This window comes from Mauremys reevesii, linkage group 3 (genome assembly GCF_016161935.1).
Source record: "Mauremys reevesii isolate NIE-2019 linkage group 3, ASM1616193v1, whole genome shotgun sequence".
In the NCBI taxonomy this organism is placed as follows: Eukaryota; Metazoa; Chordata; order Testudines; family Geoemydidae; genus Mauremys; species Mauremys reevesii.
Genome location: NC_052625.1, coordinates 21,969,678 through 21,989,923, shown reverse-complemented (window position 1 = coordinate 21,989,923; position 20,246 = coordinate 21,969,678). Strand labels below are relative to the sequence as shown.

At 42.9% G+C, this 20,246-nt stretch overlaps 1 protein-coding gene across 6 annotated transcripts in view; it reads left to right on the top strand.

Moving 5' to 3' along the window:
- Positions 1-20,246, top strand: part of REL (REL proto-oncogene, NF-kB subunit) — a 54,856-nt gene that overhangs the window by 11,059 nt on the left and 23,551 nt on the right. For 3 of the 6 annotated variants that reach the window (XM_039531055.1, XM_039531054.1, XM_039531058.1), the window contains 3 exons: positions 9,115-9,257; positions 12,962-13,110; positions 17,830-17,921. In XM_039531055.1, the coding sequence (XP_039386989.1) occupies positions 9,115-9,257; positions 12,962-13,110; positions 17,830-17,921 (384 nt within the window). Of the gene's footprint in view, positions 1-273; positions 376-444; positions 761-1,189; positions 1,397-9,114; positions 9,258-12,961; positions 13,111-17,829; positions 17,922-20,246 lie in introns of those variants that run through there. The other 3 variants (XM_039531059.1, XM_039531056.1, XM_039531057.1) reach the window with 3 other exon arrangements.

Below are 20,246 nucleotides of genomic sequence, written 5' to 3'. Positions count from 1 at the left end.
GGGCAGGGTCCTGTGTCTGTTTTACGCATAGTCAACATTTGTGAATTTTGCCATGCCAATACATTACTGTCCCATCTGAGCTTCGCTTTCTTCGCTATTTCTAAAGCACTTGGTATTAAAATGTGAGTACCCCGTGTGTGTGTCATTATATATGGGGTGCCTGTGTGGTGTGAGCACGGGATGGCTTGTGTGTGTGTGAGAGAGAGAGAGAGAGGAGGAAAATGTGTGCCTGCCCAGCAGAGAGGGCACTCTCACACCTCATCACAAGCTGACAGCGAAGAAGGAACAGGCGGTATTGCCAGTGGTCGCAGAGGACAGCGCCCCAGCCAGCGCTGGGAGGGGAGGCCCGTGTTACACTCTGGCAAGCAAGCGAGGGTCAGCCTGGCGTGCTAGGGGCGCAGCTGGAGGGAGTGGGCGCGGGGCGCAGCCAGCCCGGCGCTGTGCGGGGGGGTGCCTGTGCACGGCGAGGTAGCTCTGTAGCACGCAGGGGGAGGGGAGCGATTGCTCCGATTGTAGGAGTATCCACGCCGAGATCAGACCCCTCATCCCCGGCTCACAGCGCTGCGGCCGCAGTAGGCGTGTGGGGGAGCCGGGCTGTCGGCGCTACTACGTCACCCCGGCGGGAAATTCCCACTCGCGGGGAGGAGCGGCCGGGGTAGAGCCGGGAACAGCTGAGCCGGAGCAGCAGGAGGGCGCGGAGCTGCTGCCGCCGCCGCCGAGAGTCCCGGGCTGAGAGCGCGTGTGTGCAGCACCATGGCTGGTGAGTGTCCCCGGGGCGCCGCCGCCGCCATCGCGCGGGACCCTGCCCTGGGCGCCGTGGGGCCCTGCAGCGGGCTGCCCTGCCCCTGGCAGTGTGGAGAGCTGTCGTGTTACAGAGGTCGGGGTTGCTCTGCTGGCGGCAACCCCTCGCTGCTTTACGCGTTTAAAAACCTCTGAAACCCGGGGGGAGGGGCAACAAAGAATCCTGTGGCACCTTATAGACTAACAGACGTTCTGCAGCATGAGCTTTCCTGGGTGAATACCCACTTCTTCAGATGCAAGAGGGGAGGGGGAGACACTAGGTTGTCTGGGACTGCCTGCAAATAACGAACCCTTTAAGCATGTGACTGCACGTCTAACTGCTATAAAACTGGGAGTGAGCTGGGCTGCTGTGTCCTCCTCTCCCAGCCTGCGCAGGGCTCTGGGCTGGGCAGAAGGCAGCTGCCTGCCATTCGTGCCGTGGAGAGGGCCCCAGCTGCCGCCGGGCTTGACTGACATTATTTGACCTCGCCCAATGGCAGATTTCTGAGTCTGACATGGCTGTGCACTCAGGGAGTGCTGTGTGTGCAAGCCCACTAAAGAGAGCTCCCCCAGAGCCCTGGTGAGAATACGGCTTCAGTGTGACACACAGGAAGAGGTGAGGTGGGGAAGGAAAGAATTAATTTTTGTTGTTGTTGAAGGGAAGTAGCAGTGTGAGAGCTGGTCGATGAAGCAGTCTGTTCACATGACATGCGGATTTCAAGCGTGTGGCTTTTTGTGAGAGGTGTTGATAGAATTTAACAGACCAAATTCATCCTGGGTATAAATGGCAGCAATTCTGTTGACTTCATTATAGTTGTGCCCCCAACATTTTAAATCCCCCTCCCCTTCTAGGATAAATCCATTAGGAAATCAAAGAGAATAATATTGAACAAGTGTAAAATATACACAGAAACGTGCCTGTCAGTGTGTTTTTACAGCAGGAAGTGACTATCCTTCCTGAGGCAGTGGTTATTAACAACTGGTCATAATACATTAAGGCAGAGAGACTATAGGCTGCCTAAAGTAATGGGGAGGAGCTTCTCCATAACTAACTTTTAGTTGAGAGCTTCTGTGGTAGAGGAACAACATTAAATAATCCGTTTATTTAAACAATACATTGTATATAAATTGTGTATATATTTTCAGACTTGGGTACCTAAAGTTAGGCACCTAAATCTGGATTCAAGCAATTAAATATCCGAGTTGGCCCCCAAGTCCCTGTTAAGATGCCTAAAATAGGTGTTCAGGTGTCTAATTGTGAACACTCACATTTGAAAATATGGCCCCAGTGTTCCATTTTGTTTGCAGGTGACGTATATAGGGAAATATAATAGCCATATTGTTTTAAAGGACAGTTGCATTCACTTTCCCCTCGATCCTCACTTGGTAGAAGGTGGGAGAAGCAAGGCTGGTTATTTGACCAACATGGGCATCTTTTAACAAAAAAACAATTGTGGTGGCATGGGGGTTGGGCCCAGTTTAGGGAATATTGGGGGAACCTGCCCCTTACGTAGAAATGAGCTCCATCCTCTGCTCTGACATCTGCTCACATCTGGGGTAGGGATGGTGGGCACTAACCCACTTTTCACAAACATTTGTCTGTTTTGTTTGTATGAAGCCCCTCCTGGGAGCCACTGTTTCTTCCCTCCTTTGATGCTTAACATCTGGGAGGAAGGCACTGGTTCCTACCCTGCCTTACCTTCCCATTAATAAAGCAGATTTTTTGGAGGGGGGCAGGGGGGAAGGAGGAGAGTAAATGCCTGCCAGCTGCAGGGAGCTTTGGAGGAGAGTCTCCCCTTTCTCATCAGGGCAGCCAAGAGACTGCCTGCTTTGCAAGCTGCTAGGAGCCCAGGCTCCTTCTCAGCAGTCATAGCTGGGAATGGGATTTAATCCTGCTGTGAGGATGGGTACTCCCAAGGGATCCTAATGTGTCATTTTACCCCTTGAAAGGAATGTAACAAAGCATTTACATTTTAAAAATGGCAGCCATATGGGACAGTTGCTGCCTCTGATCCTCATGGCTTGTGGCAATCTGAGGGTCAAGGGTAGAAAGCTGCACTTTAAAGCAATCACCCAGAACTTGCCTCTCACAATAGAAAATCTCCCGATTGCAAAGGTTAATGTGACATGAAAAGCCCCAGTTGTTTAAGCGGTGGATCCTGGCTAATGCATTTGTGCAGTGATTTATGAGGATCAATATATATTGCATATTAATAGATTGTCAAATTTTACTAGTGATTTTTGGCTGCTTAAATGTTTCGGTGCCCACCTTAAAGGGACCTGAGTTTCAGTGGAGGTTAGGTGTACAGTTCCTATCAATTGTCTCAAGTTGAGCACCTAAAAACTGACTGCCTCTCTCCCCAAATCACTAGTCACATCTGAAAATCTTGGCCTATTTTTCTTATTCTGCCACTTAAGACTATATTGCTAAAAAGGTGACAGTTGTGATTTTTAGAAGCAATATTAAATCCTTGTCCAAGTTGCCCTTAGGTGACCATAAGGAATGAGTTAGTGAACAAACATAACATTTGAATTAGTTTAAGAAAATGTTAAAAAGATTCTGATAACTTTTAAAATGGCTCATTGAAATCTAAAAGAAAAATTAACCATTGTTCAAATGTAGAGGCTAAATTTACAGTATAAGTCTCAGATCAGGGGAAGACATCAGTTGGCTAATGTCAGCTTAGTGCTCAACTGAATCCAGTTCACATCAGAACAGGTCATGGCCAAAATAAATTAGTATGAAAATGAGAGGCAATACCACAGAAAGTGATCACAGATTTGGTAGCCAAAGGAATCCAAAGTTGTAATTTAGTTTCTCTTGGTCTCAGTGAAGCACTTGCATTCCACTTCCTTTCAAAAGTTTGTCCTCCGGAATCTTTCATGGGGATTTAACATTTTAATTTTAGAACTGGTTGCATTAATTAGAGTGCTTGCTGGGAGGAAAAGTGCTCCCAAACCTGTATATGATATGTGAATGTCTCCTCAGTCAACCATTGCCAGTGTACCTGTTTGATCTGCTCATCTAAATACTGGCTCTTAATCAGATAAATCAAATTATTGAATTCACACATAATTTAAAAAAAATATTGTATTTTAGAGCAGATAAGCTGAAACAGTAGATATCTATCTCTGTTATCTGCGACTAATATGTTTTCAACTTATTAGTAATTGGTGAAGGAATGTTTCAGCAGGGGAAGTTCTTAACTTCCTAGTATTTACAAGTTCTCTTCTAGTTACTATTCTGTAATGTCACGTGACAAGAAAGAAGTAGTACATGTAGGGGGTTGCTTGTTCTGAATTAAGAATGTATTTGCACTTGTTTTAGGTTGAATCATAATATTTTATAGTAGGTCTGTGACCAGTACTCCTCCCTGGCCTGCTATAGGGGGTGGCAAATACTTAATATTTAAGGCCTAATTTTTCAGAAGTGCCCGCTGATTTTTGGATATGCAGGTTGGGACACCTGGTCCACAAATTCCGAACAGGGTATCTACACATGAGTTGGAGGGGCAGAATTTTCCCACCAGTGCCACCATAATGTCCATACCTAATGTACCCCTCTGCATTGGGATTTTCTGTTGTGACTTTGCATTGTTGATAGTCAAACTCCCACCACTCTGTGCCCCTCCTCCACCTCATTCACACACTCCAGATACTGCATCAGAGTGTGTCTCCACAGAACACTCCCCAGTTGAATGCCAGAATTGCAGTCTCGTGGCGTTGACTCTTCACACAGCCTGTGCCCTCTGTGCAGAGGAATCTGTGGCTCTGCTAGTTGGAGGCAACATTTGATTCCATGATCCAGTTGTTTTTCCTGCAGTGCATTGAAAGATGCATGGTATTTCACGGCCAACTTCCCTTTGTTCTTCACCTTTCCCTGAACTCATCACTGAGGTCCAACCAGACTTCTCCAGATAATTCAGGAATTCCACTTGCAAATAGAAATCCTCACTTCAAGACAAATGCTTTGCACATATTTCTCCTTCCCTGTTTCCATTGCACGTTCTTGGGCATTAGGTATGCTAGTCAAAGGCAGAGCATCCTTGAAAGTCCTTTGCAGTCACAGCTGCAGTTTTGCATCAGATCTTTGGCAGTCATGGTAAAGAACCCGCTTCCTAATGGTAAACAGGGAAATCAGTATTTGCTTCCATCTTTTAGTTTTAATTCTGATGGCTGGTGATGTATTAAACTGTCTGTGCTTTAAACTTTAAACTGTCTGTGCTTTCTCGGTTTAGATATGCTTTTTTTGTCACTGATACAGAATCAAGTCCCAGATCTTGAATCAGTGTAACTTTCATTCCTTGCTGTACTCACATTGTCATTGATGGTTTCACTAGTTTCTACCACTCGTCATTGAGAATTTACATCTCATTTTCTTTCAAATTATGTATTGCAGTTTTCAATGCATTCATGCAAATACAAATGCAGTATCATAACAAAAAGAGAAACAGGCATGCTGGGATACAGAGCACAATAATCCTAAGGCCAATAAACATAAGTACAAATAAAACTTAGTACTTCCTTTAATATGGATTTGTATGTTTCTTCCATTTCAGTTTCATGTCTCAGTAGTTAACTAAAGCTAATTAAGCAGCATATTACGCTTCCAGAATTAGTCCTTGTTGCCATTACAAGAATGTCCGCTTTTGATGTAGTTTATATTTCTTCTACTCTAAAAAGTACATGTTCATGTGTGGAGGCCCTTTGTTTGTGTGAGTGGGGATTGTGAAATAGTCTCAGCTGTGTTGCTTTGGCAAGAGCACATTAATTTACAGAAAATGGGAACAAGAAATGGATGTCTAGTATTGCTACAAAGAGTGATGATTCTAAGTCTCCATGAGCCTTGGTTCACACAAACCCTTTCGTGTTTCTTGTCTGCCTGGTGCCTGGTTTAGTAAAGCTGTAGATGATAATTTGGTTCTTCAAGAAAGAAAATCAGATTAAAATTGTTTAATTTCTAATCTCTGGAGGTTACTGCGTCATTGGGTTTTGCTTTCCCACAAGCACACACCTACTGTTAAGCAATGGGGGTGACTTAAGTAACCTTTATTTCAACCACAAATTAAATCTACATAAAGACAATTGAGGCCTGACTTTTAAAATGCAGTTGACATCATCAGTGGGTGAGACACTAACCCTTTAGACGTGTATATTGAAGGTAAAATTATAGGTTAAAGTAGAGATATTAAAGTCCTTGAAGCAATTGCTATAAACCAGTCATAACTGACAAGACTCTATATGGCTTTGACAGGTGACATGGGTGGGTGGGGTTGTGGGTACATCTACGTATATTTGCACGCACATACGTGTATATCTGTGTCTCCTAAGTTACATGATGATTAGGCACTTTATAATTCCCTAGATAGATACTCATTTCTTTATTTTAATAACAATACTTAATATGTGTATAGCAACTTCTATCTATAATCCTAAAGTGCTCCACAAAAGTGTGTATCTTTATCTCTGTTTATAGATGAGGAAACCAAAGCACAGGAGAGATTAAGTGATAATGCCCAAGGTGATAGAGCTGATCACTGGTAGAGCCTCCTGACTCCCTTTATGGTGCCCCAACCACTGGACTATGCTTGTGAGACAAGTATAAGTAGTTTTGAGGGTGTGAGAGACATCTGCACACAATTTATGGGCCCAATTCTGTGAGATACTAAGAAACCTGATCTCCCATTGAAGTCACTCCTGTGTTGCTTTTGTGGGTTTTTGTTTTGTTTTACCATCTCTGTTTCTATGATTTATTATTCTCTGGCTAGTCATGCTTATTCTGACCAGAAGACAGCATGTGCAAAAGGATACCTCAAGAAGGGGCAGAGCTTAGGAAAGGGACAGTCCTTTTAAAAGAACAGGAGCCAGGGTGATGGCCAGCATGTATTGAATATGTCAGGTCATTTTCTGATGTCATTTCTAAAGTCGTCAGATGTTGACCTGGACATTCACTGGCTGGAAAGTGGCATATTTGGTTACTTCCTTTTTATGAGAAGTTGGCTAAAAACAATGTTAAGGCTCATTCTGTCATTCCAAAAGGATTCGGCAACAAAATATGAAATAGTGAAATCTTGGAAACTAGAGACATGAGACAAAATTCTCTTTGGTTCAGCTGATGGGGTTACACAGATATAACAATGTTAAGATTACTGTGAAACTCTTTGGTAACTTTCCCCAATTTAGAAACATCCAAATTGTCTCCAGCCTTGTTCATAGAGTAATAGACTTTAAGGCCAGAAGGGACCATTATAATCATCTAGTCTGACATTTTTGCATAATACAGGCCAAAGCACTTCACCAGTGGTTCCTGCATCAAGCCCATAGCTGCTGATTGAGCTATAGCATATCCTTTAGAAAGACATCCAGCTTGATTTAAAGACTGTTCCCCCTCAGCCAGCAACAGAACTTCTATGCACATCACCATTCCATAGCTATCTGTCAATATAAAAGTAAAGGTCAATATGCTGTCACACAGATGGAGTTCTACTTTTCTCTTACACATTATTCTTTCAAGAGCTGTTGTCACTTAACTCCTAGAACAGGAAAGTGGAGTAAGCTAAGTGATTTATAGTACTGCAATAAAAGACTTTTTGGGCCCAAGAAATCTAGTAGGAAATGACATTCTTGTGAACCAGTACATGCAAGCTTTGAGTTGATGAGTCCCAATATAAGCCAATTTGGCAGCAACAAAAGGTTTTAATACTGAAGTGTATCTCTCCCCAAAAACTCCTATAGAACTGTCCAAAATATATGTAGGAAGGAATGAGAGGATCTTCTATCTCCTTTAGTGTCTACTTTGGGTACAACAATTGAAGTTCCAACATTGTTTTGCTGACATGCTGTAGGATCTTTGCTGCCAAATGTATTTAACTGTGCCATATTACCATTCCTGCTTCTTTGTAATGCACATCCAGCTTGTCTGTGTAGGACGTTGTTATATGAGCATGAGGTATAAGTCAGTGCAGAATTTGACCATGTGTGTGTTCCAACTAAAATAATTCAGTTTCTAAACTAAACCTTTTATTTATTCATTTTTGCTTCTCCAGTATTTGCTGCTCACATACCGCTAGGTTGTTATGTCACTGCTTGACTGGCTAGCATTTTCAGTGCTGTCAGTGAGGGTGGAATTTACTGTATTTAGACTTAAGTGGGGCCCAGGCCTTGTTCTGGCCTTCTGAAGAGGGTGAATGTCACCCTGAAAAAGTATGTAGACTCCTGCTAAGTCAGGATCTGTCCAAAGCCTTAACTAATGTCAGCTCCACCATCTCCTGACACCCATTCCCTGAAAGTTGCCTTCTCACTCACTGGGCCCTTTGACAGATTCCCAATAGCCTTTACTAAAATCTTGTGAGTACCCTTGCTGCTCATGCTGGCTCTTGTGGGAAATGGACAGCTCAAAGTATAGCAATGCAATTTCTGGGACCACAGTAAAGAAACTGAAAGCATTAGGGGATTTTGCCTAATTTGCGTAGAATTTATTGCTTCACTGCAGTAGAAGCTAAATCAGTCGATTCAGAGGAAACACCTTCATTCTGAGGGGACTTGCATTCAGAAAAATGTACTATAATTAAAAATTTCATCCATTCCTTTGGACTAATCTGTTCATTTTGACATTATGAAATAATCTTTCAGCAGACAGGCCCTCACCACTATCTAAGAGAAACTGAGCTCCATGGCGCGGGAACCCTACTAATGATTATTTATATTACAGCAGTGCCTAGAAGCCTCCTCCTCTGGGGCTCCCATTGTGTTAATATACACAGGCCTGGTCTACACTGGGAGGGGGGGGGGGATCGATATATGTTATGCAACTTCAGCTATGAATAGCGTAGCTGAAGTCAATGTACTTAGATCTACTTACCGTAGTGTCTTCACTGTGGTAAGTTAACGGCTGACGCTTCCCCCATCAACTCCACCTGCGCCTCTCTCCCTGGTGGAGTACTGGAGTCGACGGGAGAGCGCTCAGTGGTCAATTTATTGCGTCTTGACTAGATGTGATAAATCAACCCCTGCTGGATCGATCACTGCCTGTCGATCCAGCCAGTAATATAGACAAGCCCACAGTAAGAGACAGACCCTGCCATGAGGAGCTGCCAGTCTAAATATATGAGGAGATGAGTGAGAGAGAGCATTTATCATCACCCCCATTTCACAGAGTGGGAACTGAGGCACAGATAAACTAAATGATTTACCCAAGATCACCCAAGAAATCTGTAGAAGATCCAGGAGTAGAACCTAGATCCCGGTCCAGTGCTTTAACCATAAAGCCATCCTTCCTTTTTTCTTTTTAAGCTGTATTGTGTTGTAACCTTAAACATTTTCATTTTCCTAAAGGTGGGTCTGAACCCTGCGTCGAAATATTCGAGCAACCCAGGCAGAGAGGCATGCGTTTCAGGTACAAATGTGAAGGACGATCAGCAGGCAGCATTCCAGGAGAACGTAGTACCGACAGCAATAAGACATATCCCTCTGTAGAGGTAATACTGTTGTTATCCATAATTATTTTTTACATTGCACCATGCTGCAGGTGTGCATGGGACTTTAGACAGTAAATAAGGGGCCTGATTCTCCATTCTGTAATCCTGCTTTTTTGTTTGTTTTTCTTTCTCTATCGTAACTTCACTGAAGCTGATGAAGTTAAAACAACTAACATAACAGAGTGGAGAATAATGCTCTTGGTTCGTACTCTGCAAAGCTTGCAGTCTAAATTGACGGCAGTCAGATAAGCTGCAGAGGAAGGTAACAAGCCAGGTTGATGGAAGGAAGGGACACAGAGTATGCTTACTTGGTGGCTTGGGTTGTTCAGGATGGATCGGGTTTGTTCTTAGCTTTTTGTTTGTTCTGGGTACTTGCATAACTATGTTTTTTAACAATTGAGGGGGAGTTAACTAGAGGACTGATTGCACATTCTGAGGAGGGTTTTGAAGGAGGTTGGGGTACATGGTTTGGGAAGGGTATTCCAGCTGCAGGGAGTAGCATGGGAGAAGGCACAGAGGTGCTTGTTGCAGATGGGAACAAAGGCAGCCTGGGGTGAGGTGGATTTGGGGGAATATAGGGATCAAATAGATTAGATTCATATAACCAGTGATGCGGAGGTAGAGCTGTACGGAGAGCCTGGAAAAGCCCAATGAGGAATCTGAAGTTGAGGTGGAAAGGGATGCAGAGTCAATAAAGCAGTTGAGAAAGGGGAGTGATGTGGTCAGAGCAGCAGAAGATAGGGTGACCAGATGTCCTGATTTCATAGAGACAGTCCCGATTTTTGGGTCTTTTTCTTATATAGGCTCCTATTACCCTCCCCCCCCCCGTCCCGATTTTTCACATTTGCTGTCTGGTCACCCTAGCAGAAGAAGATGATTTGGTAGCTGCATTATAGATGGATTGAATGGGAATAAGGTAGATGTCAGGAAGTTCAGAGAGAGGAGATACACAGTAGACTAGGCAGGACATGATCAAGGCCTGGACAAGGATTTGGGCAGTAGAGATGAAAAGGAATGGATGGATTTTTGGATCTGTTGTAAAGGAAACAGTGGCAGGATTTAGCAACAGACTGAATGTGTGGGATGAAGGAACGCGAGTTTGTGAGCCTCGGATGTGGGAAGGATGGAGGGGAGGACGGAGAGGTAGATGAATTCCAGTTTTATTGTGTTGTGTTTAAGTTGATGGTGGGACATCCAGGAAGAACTGTATCAGGGCATGGGGAGGGGAGAGGTAGATGTGGGAGTCATCAATAGTTGAAACCATGAGAGGGGTTAAGATCTCGTAGGGGTTATAGACAGACAGACAATCTTGTGGCATACTAGTGAAGAGGAGAAAAGGGGAGACGATGGAGCCTTTAAGGCAGACATTGAAGGAGCTGTCTGAGAGAGAGGTGATGTGCCAGCTGCATAATAGCCCCTGGAGATGAGCGAGAGTTGAGAAGGATGGTGTGTGGACAATGGAACTGAAAGCAGCAGTATGCAGCTCCACATCACAGATCAGAAGCAATGCAATGAATGGCAGGGGAATGAACAAACAGGAGGCGCCAGCCTCCCCCACTCTTTGATTAAAGAGCTGGCAGGAAATCCCGCCCTGTCTGTGTGTTGCTGGCTCTCCTGCAATTGGAGAAGGGAAAGGGACTGTGTGGGCTGCTTGAGAGAGCATGTGCTGCTGCAGGGAGACAGCAGGCTGAGTCCAGGGAGAGGCCTGAGCATGTGGCCCCTTTGATCCTGCACAGTGTTGCTCTTGAGGATCAGTCAGAGCCTGAAAGGAAAGAAGCCCCTGATTGTGCCTGAGAGAGCATGGTGGGGATGGTAGGCTGCTCAACGTAACTGCTGCTGACAAAGCTGTGTGTGTTACCAATAGCAGTGTCGGAGTGATTTCTGGGTGATTTCCTGCATCCCCAAAGGCTGTAGGTGGGATTTCCACTCCAATGCCCGGGGTGGGAGTTTGGAACTGACTACAAGCAAAGAGAATCAGCCGCCACCACAGGTGGAAAGGTCAAGGAGGGTGAGGGTAGAGAGGAAACCCGTGGGTTTAGTGAGAGCAGTGGGATGGAGGAGGTGAAAATCTGATTGCAAGAGTAAAGGAGAGAGTTAGCAGGGAAGGAAGTCAAAGCAGCAAGAGTTGGCTGGATGCTGAAGGGCTTAGGTGTGAAGAGGAGGTGGGGGAAAGGAGTAAGTATTTAGAGAGTCAGGGATTATTCTTAGGGTAAGAGGAGATAGTGACATATCTGAAGGCTGAGAGAAAAGAGCCAGATGAGAGAGAGAGAGAGCATGAATGAGAAGGGAATGAGGGAGGTTTGAGAGTATTATAGAGACCAGGATCAGACAAAAGGTTGGAGAAAAAGAATACAATGAATGCTTCATCCTCAGAGACTGGGTACGGGAGGTGTAGGAAGAAAAGGTTGAGAGGGGAATGGAACTGTTGTGAGGCAGGGGAAGTGGAGGAGGAGAGCTAGTATCACAGTTAACGTACTACCCTTAACGTATCTGTGAGATAGTTTTCAAGCTGTTACACTTCAATCAGTTTAGGCCAAATTCTGCCCTTGGATTCACCCACATAACCCTCACTGACTTCACTGGGAGCTATCTGCTTGAGGGCAGAATTTGGTGCACATATCTGAAGCGCACTGGGAGTTAGGCTCACAACTGTCCTAAAAAACCTAGTGGGAAAGGGAGGTTTTCTGTAGCTCCATGCACAGTGTGCTGAACATTTCGCCAAACGCTCAAGAGGATCTTTTCTCTTAAAATGGACGTATGGCTCAAAGCTATAATGTCAACATCGTTACAAGTCCTGTACAGCATACTCTACTTGGGAAAAATCTCCTGTTGCTTCCACAGATTGGAATCTTGTCTGTGTAAGGGATCCTACCTCTTTTGGATCAACTAATGGGCCTAATCCAACTGCCACTGAAGTAATGGAAAAACTCCCATTGATTTTTAGTGAGAGTTGAATCTTGCCCTTCAGCGGGAGTCCCTGTGTGGCCCTGAATGCGGAATTGGATGCATTTGTAATGAAAATTAGGCATGGTAATAAAATATATCTTGTAACGTCAGGGCAAAATTCACCCCATGCAGAGTGTCTGCATGAAGCTTGTATAGCACTTTAGGCCCTCTGCACAGGGGCAAATTTAGCTTCTAGAGCCTGATTCAAAGTCTGTTGATCCAACGTAAATACACCCACTGACTTAGTGGGGCATTAAGTCAGGCCTATGGAGAGTTCTCTATGTCCAGATTAGAGAGACATTGTTTTCACAACAGCATGGAGTAGAAAGAATTAAAATGTAAAAGAAATCAATAGTTTGACAATGACCAGTGAATTTATTGACTACAAACCTCTTGTAACTTAGCCAGGCTGTCTAATGATGTGATTTATTTTTCAAAATAAAAGCCTAATTCTTTCTGGATGTTTCAGATATCTATATTTTTGTCTGACAAATGGTTGAAATACACTATATTTTTATTTGTAATTGTTCCATCTCTGGCTTTCAATGTGAAATGAATGGTAATTTGATGAAACACAGCTTCTCAATTTTCAGGACACAAGGGTTGGGTTTTCATTTCTAGTGCAACAATTAAGACAAACTGTATTCCCACTTATCCATAGGACCTTGTCAGTGTCACCTGTTCACTATCCAAGTTTTGCAATCTTTCAGACAGACGTGATTTAGAATGTAAGTGCATTTCTCTTTACATTTGTGCAGGTTCTGAACTTTGATGATAAAGTGAAAGTAAGGATTACATTAGTGACAAAGAATGAGCCCTACAAGCCGCACCCTCATGACCTGGTTGGAAAAGACTGTAGGGATGGCTACTATGAAGCAGAATTTGGACGAGATCGCAGAGTCCTATCGTAAGTAGCAGTGTTGTGTTGAGTTTTAGACTAAAAATGCCAGTGATGTGCTGGAGAGGCTCTCGGGGACAACCAGGAAACCTTTGTTAAAATCCCACCACCAGACTGAAAGGACAGTTGGAATGATTTCCTTGCCAGACCTGGAGTTCTCTCCCCTATTTGTGTATTCTTCAAACCCATCCCTGACAGACACACATCATCCCTGGCACCCTACAAAATATTTCTGAACAGAACTGGGTTTTTTGCCTTTGGAATATGCTATTTGTTTAGTACCTTATTTAGTCTCTTCCTTTCCCATCCTCCTGCCTCTATTTCTCTCTCTTTCTTGACTTTATTTCCTATTAGGCAGCTCCTAATGCCCACCTCTTGTGGGCTTGACTTCCAGTCCTCCCCCACTCTATGCACTAAAATGATCCGCCATGAAATAGGTAATGATGACATTTAATTTGTCATCATTAAAATCAACACTCCAAGGAAATTAATGGAATTTAGGAGAGTAATAATATTTTCATAATAATTGTTTCAGGCTTTCTGTAGGCTCAGGAAGACAACTCTGCATTGATTAACACACTGCATTCACATTTGGAATGTTATCTTTGAAGCCACCTTATTTTTTAAATGAACACTTAACACTAAATGTCATGCAGGCCCATAGATAAATCAAGCAGGCCAGGTATTTGGGGGCACTGGATTAGAGGATCCCAGCAAGGTTATCTCAGCCCTTCATCATTCTAAAATATATTATTGTGTGTGTATGATTTTGGAGAGAAGACGAAATGCTGAGGCCCTGTCTGTTCAGCATGGACATTAAGGCCCTGAGACTTCTGAAAATCAGGCCTCTTTCAGAAAGTACTGAGCCACATACCCTCTGAAAATCAGGCCTCTTCAAAGTGTCTCCCGTTAGGCACCCCCAAATCACCAGTCGCTTGTGAAAATCTTGGCCTAAATTTGTTGAAAGATATGTACCATCATAAATGGGCTAGCTATGGTTAAAGATAGAACTAAGATGATTGAAAGGGAGACAGTAGTTGGAAAAGAGCAGTGGGCTAAGAACTGTATCTTGTGAGACTCTGTAGAGGAGTCTCCGCATCAAAGGAGTCACCACTTGAGCCATATTCAGCCATGGTGTAAGTAAGGACAGTTCCAATTTAATGCTGGTATAGCTACTCATTAGGGTGTTATGAACATCTCAGTTAACTGCTGCATGCAACAGAGTTGCTAACAAACATACCTATGGCATGAACGATAAAGGTAAGAGCATAACATACTGTAGGAGATATGGACTTTGGTCATTTCTCTATAGAAGAATTCACAACTGTGTCTGTTCACTCCTTATGGTCTGTAAACTTTGGAAATTGATTATTGCTCTTGAGAAAACAAAATGTTTACAAACTAGACTGTACAGAGTGGGGAGACAGGTGAGAAAGTAAAACTAATACACCAGGATCCAGACTGATCTGTTGCACTGTATATCCACTATGGGTAGGGCCTTCTGCAGCTATCCAGGCAGGGACAGGATTTGTCCAGGAGTGACTATACTGGTGCACATGTGACTGTCGCTGTGTTAAGATTTTTACTACCCTGCTTTGATAATATCTCTGGAATATCTTAAAAATATATGGATTCCCTTCGAAAGTGATTAACATCTTCAAAGATGTGTATGCCGGCAATAAGTGTTGTTGTGTTCGCCATGAAGGAGAGCAGAGTGAGTGGTTCCATGTGAGAACGGGAGTTAGACAAGGGTGTGTTATTTCGTCCATTCTGTTTCTTGTGGTCACAGATTGGGTGATGCGGAAAGCCACTGAAGATAGGCCAAGAGGGATCGCATGGGGACCCTCTGGTCATATTGAAGACTGTGACTTTGCAGATGACATCGCCCTGATTTCAAGCTCTCAGACGGACCTCCAAGAGAAGACTGATGGAGTAGGTAGAGTAGCAAGGTGCGTAGGACTTAATATCCATGCCGGTAAGAGCAAAATAATGAAAGTAAAAACAGCCAGCTCGACGAAGACAGTGTTATGTGACGTAGAATTGGAGGAGGTGAACGACTTCAAATATCTTGGTAGTTACATATCGGCTGATGGCAATATTCAGAAGGAGATATTTACCAGAATCGGTCTTGCAGCAAATGCATTCTATAGACTTCAGAATATTTGGAGGTCAACCATCTTGCAAATGAAAACCAAGGTAGAGATCTACAGGTCGAACGTCCGCTCTATGTTGCTCTATGCGGCGGAAACATGGAGGACCAACAAGAAGATAGAAAGTCGGCTTCGGGGCTTTGAAGGAAGGTGTCTTAGGCGAATTCTTAACATACATTGGCCGCAGCGTATCACCAATGTTGAAGTGAGCCCATTAACGGGCATCAACAATATAGTGGATGAAGCCAAACAACGAAGATGGAGATGGCTGGGGCATGTGTTGAGAATGGATGCTGACAGACACCCTCGTATTGCCCTCCGATGGACACCACAAGGAAAAAGGAGGAGAGGTAGACCATTGGGGACGTGGCGAAGGACCATTGAAGAGGAAATGAAAGGTATGGGAATGAAGTGGGATGAAATCTGCTGTCTCGCTCAAGAACAAAATGAATGGAGGAGAGTGGTTGGCGCCTTATGCTCCACAGGGAGTGAAGAAGAAGAAGCTTTGATAATATACTGGCTTTAATATGTTTCTCCCTTTATTTTCCTCTTGCTCCTTCCCCCACCCCCTTCTGTTTCTCCTGCTCCTTGCCACTCAGCTGGCACTGAAGTGGTGCTGCCTAATTTTGTTGTGCATTCTAGTCAGATTCTCTTTCCTGCTCCAGCCCTCTGCTTAGCAGCAGTGATATGGTCACTAGCCAGTCACTTTCAATCATACCCAAGCATATTTTAGAAAAGGGTCAGACTTTGTAAGTTTTGAGAAGCCATTGGTTAAGGATCTTTTAGTTAAAAGTCCAGTTTGGCCCACAAGATGACTGGTACTTGATAGTTATGAATAATCTACAGCAGTAGAATAATTGCAGTCAGTTTTCATGTAGCAGATAATGTTTTTGTTAGAGGCTGATTTTTCATATGTATTTAATTGACAACTATAATTTACAGTGTTCTGATAGTACAACAGGCAGAACCTAGAGTGCTATGTGCTTAGATTGCTTTCTGAGTTGGCGTCTTACTTTCTCCAACTCCCTGTCTGCATTACAAACACAACCGGTTACAACACAGTTGTCCCCCAGTATAGTTGTCCCCCTATTTTGCTGTATGGGGGGGGACAGACATTAATCCTCTCTCCAAACTCTTCGAAAGCGCTGGGCTGTCATATTGTAATTTGGGGACATGATCCAGATCCCATCTATACCACTGAAACATGCTTTAACTGTGTTTGGGGGAACAACTGTATTCTATCTGTGTTTCCCTCAAAACAATTGCATTTGTAGTGTGGACGAGGCCTAAAAAAAGTCGTCCCTACGCAACAAAATGATACAGCAATAGCAGTGCATTCTAATATTCTCTGCAAACCCTAAATACTGGAAACCAGAAATGGAACCAAAGTCATCTAATTAAATCATGAGACAGCTCTGCATTTTTTTTAAAAATCAGAATTCAGTCCAGTTAGACAAACACCTGTCCATGATGGTCTAGATAATACTTAGGCCTGCCATGAGTGCAGGGGATTGGACTAGATGACCTCTCGAGGTCCCTTCCAGTCCTGTGATTCTATGAAATGATGCCTATATTAGTCCTTTAGTGAGTTTTAGCTCTCTAACTGCAGTATGGCCTTAGAGTGTGGTGTGGATAGGGGAAGGAAGATGACTGGATTTCTGTAGAAAGGGATGGATCCACTGATAGCAGGATGGGACTGAGGAACTTGCAGGGCAATATTGGCCCATAGTTGAGGGAGACAGATAGCAGTGCTACGTGATCAGGGAGTGTCTCAGAAAGTCTTTAGGCATGTCTCAAGTAAAGAGTCTTTGTGGGGTTTCAAGGGAAGGGAATTGCCAGTTCTTCTGGAGGTGCAGTGGAACCTGGTGGCATAACTGACCTCCTGTGTTCTAGTGATATTATAGTGTGTTCAGATTCTTACTTCCTACTTCCCCACCCTGCTTTGATGATGTCATGGTTTTTCCATGTGGGAAAGAATCAAATTGTGGGGACTCCCCCCACCTCCTTTGCTGACTAGATGTAGTCATATGCAAATGAGGAGGAACTGTAGCTCTTTAGAACTTTTCCATAACTAGATGAGATTTCAAATTTTATAAAAAATTAACTTCAAAACACTGTTGCAGATTTGCATTTCCTGGTGTGAGACACTGGGCCAGCTCCTCAGCCGATGTAAATTGAGGTAGCTCCATTGACATCAAGGGAGCTATGCCAGTTTGCACCAGTTTAAACACTGGTCCTCTATATATTTTTAGCATTGCTAGTTTACTATATTAAAACTCCAGTGATAACTCTTTTTAATGTGAAAAAAAATTCCTCTGTTTTTATTTTATTTTATGTAAGAATTCTTTTCTTTTTATCATTACCTTTATTTTGGAAATATAAAACCATCTTTTCCAAAGCTCTTTTGCCATCTTTATTTCCTACACAACTCGTTATTAAGATATATTTTTGACAAAAGATGTACAATTTGATTCTTTACAGGGAGGATTAGAATTCAGCTATTGAATATCTGTGCCAGTGATTAAGTTAAATAATTGTTGTTTGTTTGTTTTTAATTACTTTGTTACATGTGCTCTAGTTTTCAGAATTTGGGCATTCAATGTGTTAAAAAGAGAGACCTGAAAGAATCAATCTGTTCACGAATCGCAAGAAAGATCAATCCATTCAGTGGTGAGTAGCTGTTAATAAACAGTTTGAAATGCATGTTAAAGAATTTGGACACCAAAGCAATTTAATTTGCAAGCACTTTCTATTATAATGCCCTTGCTCTTTTGATGGAGATGTATTTTAAAATATAGGCTTTTAGATGCTGCCAAATCTCTTCCCTTTAGCTTCTTTATTTCTCCCCTCCTTTCTCACTCTCATCCTGTGATTATTCTATTCAGTAGGTTATGACTTCTAGCAGAAACATCATGGTCTCCTTTGCCAGATAGCAAGGGCAAAAGGTCCTGATTTGAGGACATTGGGCTGCAGGAGGAAACTTCCCCAGGAGATCCTCCAAGTGTCCCATGAGTGAGGCTCACAAACTCTGCCAGCCTTGATTGAAAACACACGGATTGAGTTAGACTATTAGCAGTTTCTTGCTGACACACCGCTTTAATGACAGGCTTTATAGCTGAAGTGTGAAGGGTTAATATGGCAAGGAAAATGTTTAAGTCAGTTATTCCAGGACTCATTGAAAAACAACTCTTTCAGTGTGGCAAACTTGAATAAAAGAGAGTGTTAATATAACAGTCAAGTTTCCTAATCATATTTTTGTTTCTCTACTGCTATTTTTGGAAGATATTTGGGTTTAACAAGTTACTTGCTTGGAACTACAGCTGCTGCTGCTGCTTGATCCCATAGTAAAAGCATAATGATGTGTTTGACATCAGAATCCATTGCCATGGCATTTTGTGATGTCACAAATCTGACTGGCTCAAATGGGTGGTGAAGAAGGATTTCTAAAGGGACTGATCCTGCAAAACCTTATTCACATGAACAATACTTAATTTTGAGTGTGCATTCATCAGACCCAGACTGTTTGAAACAGGGTGAATAAAAATCCATTGTTTAAAAAAAACTTTACAGAAATCAGATGTTCATATTTACATGTTATTTCTTTATTTTCTTCCCATTTTATAGTTTTAAATTGCTGGAGTGGATATCTTGCACTTGTTGCTTTGATTAGTTTCCTCTAACTGTTAGAAGAATTCAGATTTGTACATAGAGATTTTTCTATTAAGAAGTTTCACATTTAAAATGCCAGTCTTATGCTGTAAAAGACACAACTGTGGCCTCTTTAATATTCTCACTGTGAAAACAGCACAAACAGAAACACAAAATTGATAAACAAGTAGCCTGTTCTATATTCACAGCTAACACCACCTCTGAACTTTCCACAAGTCAAAAAAGCTGAAATGCTGTTGAAAATCCCAACCTTGGTGCCTATATAAGGATTTAAATGCCTAACTTTTAAGCTTTAAAAAAAATTCCATCTATGCATAAAAAAGTTCACAATGTTTTTAATAAAAATTTAGACTTTCAATACATTAACATTAAAGCAATTTTGTTTTGAAGTGACAAAGACTTTGTACCACTAAGAGGGAAGTTTTTAATACAAATAAAATGATGGGTGGAATAGCCTAACTCCGTCATTATTATTATTTATTTTTATTTTTTACCAGTTAGGTCTGATTTCTGACTCATCAATTTTGGTCCATTGATTTCTGGTCTACGCTGCTTTTGTTTAGCAAGCATGATCTTAACACTGTCTTTGAGTTCTATTAGCAGGTCTTGTTGTTTAGATTAATTCAGTTTTTCTGTGTCCCTTTTGTACCTTTGCCCACCCTCATTGATTGTTTATAAGTTATTGTATCATTTATGAACTTTCACTTCTTACTGTTAAGCTCACGATTAGGCTAGGCCTAATTATCACAACAGGGCAACACCAAAGTTATAATTCAAGTTAACTTTGCAGTGAAGACTCTGTATGTATTGTGAAGAATGTTGGAAAAAATCTCTCTCAGCACAGTTTCCCAGAGGATTAGTACTGTTAGCCAGAGGGCTCCAGTGTGAGAAACCAAGAGTGCTCCACCCTCCTGGCTGCTGGCAGGCTTCCCCCCTAGAATTTGGCAAATGGATGCTGCTGAGGGCCCCCATTCACTTGTAATGGTTTTACCTAGTAAGTGGTTGATCAGGCTTGAGAACCCACTTCCTTCCCCAGTTACTAAATTAAACTTCCGTGTCCTCCCCAGTTTCTCCTTTGTTCTGCCTCTCCTTGCTGCCCCCTTTTACCAGTCCTTCATTTCTTCTCTCACAGACGATCCCGCACTCACTTCACAGTAGTCACACTCTCCACAACTCCCACTCACACCCACACATGTCACATTCTCAAAGATTCACTCCCACACGACCGTCATGCTCCCCTCCCACACACCCCCGTCACTCTCTCCACAGCTTCCCTCATCAGCCCCTCTGCCAGCCACACTCTGCAAGACCCATGTCCCCTCCACC